Raw genomic sequence first — 9938 nt, forward strand, 5'->3', positions numbered from 1 at the left:
AGAGTTAGAAAGTCAGGGTATGTCGTTCAAGGTCAATTTGAGATGCCTATCATCGACTAATGGAGTAATGTTCTTGATTTGGCCTCTACCGTTAATTGTTATTGACTCATTGCCACTTCGCTTATGCCCCATCAATCTGGATTCTGGACAATAGCTTTTCCACCACTTGAAACGCCTGCCTCCGCCTCACAGCGTAGGTACTCGCTCAAAGAAGATAACCCTTTGATAGTTGACATTCTCATGCAATCAAAATAAGAGGTAAGGATTAGAGCTTGTATCAATAAGACATTATGCCATAATGAATGTTGATGCAAACCACATGAGATCAAGGAAAAAATTGAAATACAAAATACAGAACCTCCAGAACTTCAAGACACAATGTACAAGAGCCTCCTGTAGTAACCGATTAAAATCACGTTTAACACAATCCAGTAATGAGGACCAACTCATGTTTCTTGTTGATGTTTCAAACCTGGTGCAGACAACTACAGATACTCTCCCAAGAGACATCACTCATAATCCCATAAAGCCCTTTTTTTTTTTTTTTTTTTGCATGGCACATCTTGCTCGATCCACCAAGTCGACTGCATAAATATCTGATTTAAAAGTTGTTCATATATTTTTGGACTGCCCTCCTTGTAGGGCTCAGAGATCCCCAAGTCTCAAGCTTAACTACTTCGGAGAATTTTGATATCACAAATACCATGAATAAAGTCATCCACATCCTTGGATATCTCATGGTCTCAGCCATTGAAGGCCAATGGACAGTTTAAAAACCATCACAAACACTCCTCATGATAAACGAACCTCGAGAAAAAAATCAAGGATTCAAGGGCACATGAAAATAATTTAGATTTAAGAAGAGAATCCCAAAGGTCTTAGGTGATTAGTTAATCTTCGAGAATAGTGGTTGTTTATGAGTCGTTCTTCATAGCTAAATTTAGCAGGGATGAGAAACTGTTCATAATATAGTAATCACAAATTTCTCATACTTTAACAAAAATTATAAGAGACAAGATGAGGAGATAGCCAGCATAAGTATAAATCTCTTTTCTCAGTAATCATTAATTTAACTGTGTGTTTGTGTATCTATATACATTTTTTCACTATCTAAACAATAACAAAAGAAAAATCTGTCTTTTCTCTTTCAGTAATCAAAATGATTTCTTCAAGTACTTAAAATGCATGGATGAATCAATACAATCTAGCCTATCTTTGTAGAGATTCAATAATTTCAACATCTCAGTGACCTTGTCCTTCATGTCACCACCACAACCAACCTGTAAGAGAACCAATATCTTCTGGAAAGCACCCAGTTGGACAGCTTCAACTCTCACTTCATCCTCACCCTTCTCTCCACTCTTGCAGAGCTTCAACAATATTGACAGAGAATATTCAGTGGCTAACTCTGAAACTCTTAGGATCTTCTTGACTAAGAGTGGAATGGTTAGTGCATTCTTGTAAAGCTTCTCTCTTCCTTGTTTGTAATCACAAACTCCATCCAAAATTCCCAAAGCTTTCTCACACAGGCTTTTCTCTGCATCTACCAGAAATTCTAGTAGCTGAGAGACCAAGCCTAGTTCCACAAATTTCAATGCCATTTTCTCGCCAATATCTGATGGTAAAATCATGTAGAAAATGACAGTAAGGGATGATTTTGTAGCAGAGGGGCAAAGAGGCTCCTTGATAATGCTAACTAAAGCTTCAGATACTCCTTCAATGGCAGCCAATGAATTAACATATCTTCTATCAGCTGACAAGAGTTCTTTCAGAACAAAAACTGCGTTCTGTTTGGGAGAAAGATCTTTACCGATTAAGAAGGAAACCAAGCATTTCAAAGAATCAGCAGATCCGAGCTTAGATAAGCCTTCAACGGCGACTGGGAACACACAAGCCAAAACCAATAAAATCTCCTCCAACAAACCCACATGTTTTTCAATCGAAACACCAGCAAAATGCTCAAACGAAGCTGCTAAAACATCCCCAGTTCCTCCATTCACAATACACCTCCGGTTCCTCTCGCTCTCTTTCGCCCAATTCCTGATCTTACCCATCAATTCACTGCATTTCTTCGAATCGCTTCTTTGAGTCGCGATCGAGATTCTCGAACAAATCTCCTTAACTTCATACGGGGAGACCGGAATCCGCGGCGTCGGAATCCGCTCGATCCCATATGAACGATTCGCAACACACCAACCTTGGATCAACCTCCTCAAAGAATGATTAGGGATTAGGTCGAAACTAATCAAATCCTGTTTCGTCACAGGACATGAAAAATTTCCCCCATCAATCCATTTCTCAATACTCTCTCTATCATAAGTAATCCCAGTGGACAAAATCACAGGATCCTTCATCAAATCAAGCGAAATCGGACACATATAATGAGAAGGAATCGCGATTTCCGAACCTGAATCGACCCCTGGAAGCTCTTTTTTCAACTTGGTAAGAAACCCCAATTTGTTTTTCCTCCATGAAAAGATCATTGCAGATTCCGCAATAGAAATCAAACGAAAACCCAGAAGAAAAACGAATGTTGGAAGTACAAATCCTGTTCTACTTCTTGTTCTTCTTCCCTGTTACTGTTGGTTAAGCTGATGAAGGAATGAATCAATGGAGTCGATTTATATATCACTGGAAAGAGGAGAGAGAGAGAGAGAGATAGAAAATTTGTTACGCGGGTCAAAATTCAACGCTGATGAATTCGAAAATTATCAAAAAGAACTCGCTCCCTAATTTAGAAATTGAGTTGCTTTTTGAGCTTTGACTGGTATTTTGTTGGGTTGTGCGTGTTAATGGAGGAAAGAGAGAGACGGGGATATCGGGATTTTCAAAATTAGGGTTTTTTCTTTCTTTCTTTTACATTAAGCGACCGAAAATCTTGACAAATTTTGATATGTAGCCCAAAAAAGGGAAAATAATAATTTAGCCCCAAAAAAGGGGAATTATGACAAAATAAATTATTTCTAACATTAAATCAAATCCTAAATTACGTATCTATTTCTCTCTCTCTCTATATATAATGTTCAATATGGTAAAATGCTTCATTGTTAATAAATTTTCAATTAGCTACTTTTTGAAAAATAGTTATAAATAAAAGGTTTGAATTTTATTTTAGTCTCCAAATTTTAAATCTTATTCTATTTTGGTCTCTAAATATTTAAAAATGTTCATTTTAATCCTTGAATTTAAAAAACAATACTTATTTTGGTCTCTGCTATTAAAATTTTATTAACTCTTGAACATAATGGTAAGATGACTTGTATTTTTGGATGACTAGGTTGTCAAATATGTTAGTCACACTAAAAAATTTAGAGTTTCAATTTTGAATTAGTTAGGAAAACGATTTTCTATAGAATATCTCAAAATGTCATTTTGCTCAAGAGATTTTTACAGTTCACTATTTTTTGCGTGTTGGTTGTTGACATTTTACTTTATCTTCATTTTACTCATCTCATACTAGATGTAATTTCATCCTTAAATAGTCAATGAAATCTTAATAGTAGAAACTAGAATAAATACTTTTTAAAAGCTTAGGGACTAAAACGAATATTTTTTAAAATTTAGGGATAAAAATAAGATTTAAAATTTAATGACGAAAATAGAATTTAAACCTAAATAAAACAATATATCATTTCATGACAACTCAACTTTAGTGATGATATATTGGGTAATAATGATAAATTATATAAATGGTAATTTTTGTCCTCATTGAACTCTAAGCAAAATCGTAATAATGATGAATTGTAAAAAGAAATACTTAATAACTTTGGTATACAAAAATATATTATCTTTTAACTTCTTCCCAGAACATTCTTAAAGTTTTTTTATGGAAAAAGTCGGTAGAATCAACTCCTGCCAGAAAAAATATTTATTGTTAACAATCTTATTAATATTTCTTAGAGATGAGGTGATGGACAAAAATAGGGACTATTTGAAAAATACAATATTCCTCATTCCAAAATTAAAATAATATAATAATAATAATAATCTCCTTAAACTTTTAAATATTTATGTGGTCCTATATTTTTAATTTTGTGTATATAATAGGTTCAAACTTATTCAACTTCTTTTAAAAACTCACAACTCTATTATATATAAATGGATAGTTTTAGAGTCTTACTCGACATAAAATTTAATTTTATATTTAATGGTTAATTTTAAATTATTTTAGATATAATATATACAAAATTTAAAATTTAAGAATACGTTTGGAGTAAGAAGTTGGTTATTATAATCTTAGATTATTATAGTTGGATTATAATAATTTGTATTTGGTGTAGATTATTTTAGTTTGAGTTATAATAGCATATGTTTGATGTGTAAACTATTTTAATTTTAGAAGAAAATAGTAAATACTGTCGCAAAGAATTAAAAAAATGATGAATGTAAAATAGTAAAAACTGTAACAAATAATAAGTACTGTAGCAAATGAGAATTTTGAAATAGTATTGACTGTAGCTAATTGGGTAATACAAAATAGTATTTACTGTAACAAGAGATGGTTATTATAGTCTTAGAATAATTCTTGACCCAAATATACCTTAAAGATTTATTAGACATTTAAAAAATTGAACAAATATCAATTTATACTCGTAAATTTTGGGGGTTGTATCGATTTAAACTCTGAACTAATAATTAAATCAATTTAAACCCTGAACTTCCATATTATATCAACTCAAACCTCAAACTAATAATTGTATCGATTTAAACCTTGAACTTTTAAAGTGTATCAATTTAAACTTTGAAGTTTCACAAGTATATCAATTTAAATCCTCCATTGTGTTTTATTTGGATACACGTATGAGAACTATGATTTAATTGATATACTTATAGAAGTTAAGGGTTTAAATTGATATAAATATAATTTAAGATTTAAATTGATATAACTACAAAAGTTCAAGATTTAAATTGATACAACTATTAGTTTTTTTATTTAAATTGATATAATCCTAAAATTTAAGATATAAATTGATATTTGCTCTAAAAATTTATATATCAAACAAAAAATTTGGAGTTTGGTTACCTATTAAATATAAATTTGAAAAGAGATATAAATATTATTTTGAATAGGACAAAAATCAAAATAAGGTTTTTTTTTTTTTTTTTTTTGTGAAAGAATCAAAATTAGATGTTGAAAAGTTGGGAGGAAAGAGAAATGGAATAATGAGAGAGGAGCGGTAGTTAGCTAAGCTTAGCTGGTTATTTATTGTATACATCCAAGTATTTTGACCGTTGACCGTTGAATATTGAAATTTGTGATTATGACGGTAGCCAGCTCCATATTATAAATTTTTTAACTAACTAGAAGGCTTTCCAAAAAGAAAATAAAAAAATCAAAACAAAACAAAATAAAAATTTATAATCTTTAGAATTTAGTCTAAATGATTTGATAAAATTCTCGAAAATAGTTTCGAACTATTTGTGAGAATTTTACCAGAGTACAAGTACTATTTATGAAGTTTTATAAAGCATAAAACTAAATTATAACTATTAAAATTATAGACGGCGTTTGGGATAAGAAGTTGGTTATTATAGTTGAGTTATAATAGTACGTGTTTGGGTATAGATTATTTTAGTTTAGGTTATGGTAGTGTGTATTTGAGATGTAAACTATTTTAGTTTGAGAAGTAGCAAATAATAAAAAACTGATGAATGTAAAATAGTAAAAACTATAGCAAATAGTAAATATTGTAGCAAATTAGGGTTTTGAAATAATGTTTACGTTAGCTAATTGAGGGTTTTGAAATAGTATTTATTGTAGTATGAGGTGGTTATTATAGTATTAAGATAGTCTTTACCCAAATACTCCTAAAAATTAAATTGATCCAACTTTTTCTAAACTATAGGGACAAATTTGTAATTTAACTTAGAAATCACCCTTGAAGTTTTTACTTTGTTAAAAAATACCATTAAAATTTTACAAGTTCCAACAATATTTTTTTAATTTTTGCAAAAGAAAAAAAAAAGTGATGCTTTTGAAAAATACTCTAAATTTTCAAAATTTTTACTAATATCCTTAAACTTTTTGTAAAAAAAAGTTCAGAAAGACTTCTACTATTAAAATATTGATAAAAATAATCAGGACCTCATTCTAAATTACTTGTGAAGTTTCATAAGCTCTATTGGAACACAACCTTAAAAGAGTAAAAAAATAAAAAATAAAAAACAAAGCCCTACCCTTAGTATATGGATGGAAAGTCATTATATATACCAGATGACCATCTATGGATATTTAGACTTAAATATTTTAACAACGTTGTATATTAGTAGTTGAGTATGAGTTAATACATTGTTTAGATTTAATCTAAATAATTTGGATCATAATTTTATGGACAATCAATGGGAAAGAAAAGAAAAAAAGTATGTTCATTTACCAAATTTGTAATGATGATTCTTGTAGATACACTTTCTAGAATAAATAAGTATATTGGTTGTGATTAGTTAATAAGGTTTCCATGATCGAATATGATATTCCTTTGTTAGTTCTTTTTGTGTTTGACAAACTTATTCTTTTGTTGAGTTTTGAGGAGAGATTTTGATATTGAGACATTGTGAAATTTTATACTTTTTAGCTTGAAGTTTTTTGTCATATTGTTAAGAAAATTGGTGAAAATTGTACCTATGAGGGATAAATGAAGGTACATGAGAAAAAAAATGAGGGTATGCATCTAAATGTTCAATGAGGTCCTTTTCTCATCCTATGGCTTTATTTGAAGGAACTCTAAGGTCCGCAGCGGAAGCGAGGATCGTTACAATTTCAATTTTATCACATAATACAAACTTTATAGAACAAAAATTATGCAATTTAACCAAAACATTTTATAGCATGCAAGAAAAAAAGAATTACGGTTAGAAAGTGCTTACCCTTGAAGAATCCTTCTTCACAAACCTTACAGTACACGCACACGCACATGGGAGTCAACGCGAGTGTGCCTTGCAACACTCACAACAGCGTCAACACACAGACACACAGCACACGCACACACACACGCGCACACACACTACGCACACACGACATGTACATCCACGCACATTGCACACGCACACTGACCACACACCAATACACACACACTCCATCGCAGCACACCTTCACAACATAACGACACACTTAGTGAGGCGACGAGGAGGCCAGTATCAAAATTTTTATAAAAAATCTTAAATCAAAGATATTGGGTTTTGAAAAGGAAAAATCATTTGAAAAAAATTTAAACAAAATGTTTTTATAATTTTAGCCCTCATTACTTCATATTTGAAATAATGATCCATACAAACTGACACACACACAGGCGCACGTGCACGCAGAAGTCAAGCAACACTGCGCACTAACACAATTTCGTATTGGTTAGGACTAATTAAACACTAGAATATACACGAGTGCGACGACACGACACAGAACAATTGTTCACACCTAGAACAATGTAGAAATTATTTACAATTTCTCTCTACTCGCCATGCACACACGAAAAATTTTCCTTAATGCTTACCGTCAGCGCGTCATCAATATATACCACACGCACAGACACGCAAATAGGCACAATGCACACGCGACAACGATCTCACTCGAAGAACTCAAGGCCAAGAAAGAAGATCGCTAATAAGACAAAACGTACGAAAGAAGCGCAAGCAAGTAGTGCCACACGCATACACACACATACAAACCCACACACACACCCACACACATCCACGCACGCACACACGCACGCACACATACGCATGCGCGCACACACACACATGCACACATGCATGCACACCCAAACACACATGCACGCGTACAAACACACACGCATGCACACACGCACGTACGCGCGTGCACACACCAACTAGATCTGCACGAACACAAAAGGCGAGCGAGCGAATTCCCAACAGAAAAATTTTTTTTTAATGAAGAAATTAAAAAAAACATATATGAGCGTGCGCATGCATACACACAAACATACAGCACGCAATTGATGCACACACTACAATGACAATAAGCTAGATACTGGGCACAAAAATTCTTTTGAAAACTACTGATATCGACAACACAGACAACAGCACACATAGAGGACAAGACACAGCACTCACATACGTGCATGAGTTCACATTGCACACTAGATCATCATACACTCTCTCACGAGAGCGATATAAGCGCACTTATCTCTTTCTATCAACACGCACAAACAACAAAGACGCCAACCTTAAAATAGTGTATATTTAAAGGAAAAAAATTTTAAAATAGACTTTAAAGAAGATTTTTAGGAAAAGAATAATAACGCAAGAGGGCAGCACACACATACACACTATCACATACGCACTTATAGCAGCGAACTCGCACTTAAGAACTCATCTAGACAAGCACACTACACAATGCACTGCTATACACCATACGCACACCATGCATCACATAAAATTTTGAAGAAAATTTTGATTATCGACAAACAACGTACAACAATATAATTTAATGTAGCGGCACACTCCATATTAACACACATCATGCAACGCGCTACTGTATAGCACACAATACACACTAACGCACGGTAACAAACAACACACATACTGCACACACTGCACACGCACATAAATAAGCACGACAGCGCATCGACACGCACCGCAACGCATTTCACAAACTACATAACAAAACTTATTAGTAAATACACAGAAAGACAACGAGCACTGCCACATCAAAATTGGTTAATAAAAATAAAAATATAATTTGGCACACGAGCGGGCACGACATCCGCAACACTGCACATTTCGCAGCACGCCACACTCCCAACCACTCAATCCACAGGTACACCAAAAGAAACGACTCCCCATCTCAAAGAATCTAGATTCGGAAACTCCCTATAAATTTTCTAAGATTATTGCTCACAGTCCTCATCATGCATCGCGCAACAAGCGTATTGCACACATACCACTCCACGCGAGCGTGCAACTACATATCACCACACGCACACGCACGGCACATACACACACACACCCACGCACGACGCACACACACAACATGCCACACGCACACGTCACACGACAACACTATACATCTACGATAAATTCTGGATGCACGCGCAAGCACACATACAACACCGCACGTCACACACTCAGCCATCTTGCAGCAGCAATACACACACTACAATACGAGCAAACAGCACACACATAACACGCGCACTTAAGTTGTGTTGTGTTGAAAGAGGATAAAAGAGCGATTGGAGTTATTTCACGAGCACATAGAAACACAGCACGAACAGGATATAAAAACAACACGCAGGCACTGTCACTGACAGCACATAGACACACACACACGGCAGGAAACATAACAACACCGCATACGGACACATGCTACAACATTGCACTACGACATTAGCCAACACATACCTAACACACATACACAACCCACCACATGTATACTCACACACATAGGCACAAACACAGCATTACATCACGCTGCTGCTTACTACGCTGCAGCGCATTACCACATCAGTCACATGCACACATGGCAGTTTTTTCTTCTATTTGGGTTTTTAATTTCCAAATTTACCAATTCTAATAACTGTTGAGGTTGTATGTCCATACGTAACCACTGCGCGATGTTTGTGTAGAGTAACATTTTCTATTATAATAATAGATGTTTCGAAACATTTTCTTCAATTAAAAACTACTGTTGCGCTGCATACCTGTCACAACGGAGCGCGAGGAATAGCGCTCATGTAAAACTTGCACTTGTTAGAAAGACTAGAAGATCCATAAATCTGAAGATTCATCGATCTGCCATCACTACACATTTAATGCAAACGCTGACAGCTTGACTACAACACCACTACAAACATACTCAGCACACTGCGTGCAGCACACGCACACACATGCACGCACTGCTATCGCTGCGGACACAGCCACTCAGCTTACGGCACACGACGTCACGGCATCGCGCACACCTGAAATCACCCACCACCAAGACACACATG

General features: G+C 34.3%; 1 protein-coding gene across 1 annotated transcript; it reads right to left on the reverse strand.

Annotated features, from left to right (window-relative positions):
- Positions 1 to 1035: 1035 nt before the first annotated feature.
- Positions 1036 to 2671, reverse strand: LOC120086703 (U-box domain-containing protein 21). Its single transcript, XM_039043470.1, has one exon. It carries the CDS (start codon positions 2481 to 2483, stop codon positions 1155 to 1157), a length of 1329 nt encoding a protein of 442 aa, XP_038899398.1. The 5' UTR covers positions 2484 to 2671; the 3' UTR covers positions 1036 to 1154.
- Between the last annotated feature and the right edge of the window lie 7267 nt (positions 2672 to 9938).

The sequence above is a fragment of the Benincasa hispida genome, chromosome 1, assembly GCF_009727055.1.
Source record: "Benincasa hispida cultivar B227 chromosome 1, ASM972705v1, whole genome shotgun sequence".
NCBI lineage: Eukaryota > Viridiplantae > Streptophyta > Magnoliopsida > Cucurbitales > Cucurbitaceae > Benincasa > Benincasa hispida.

What these genes read in the sequence shown, in the direction of transcription:
- LOC120086703 (XM_039043470.1), bottom strand. Translation starts at nt 2,483, where the DNA reads ATGATCTTTTCATGGAGGAAAAACAAATTGGGGTTTCTTACCAAGTTG.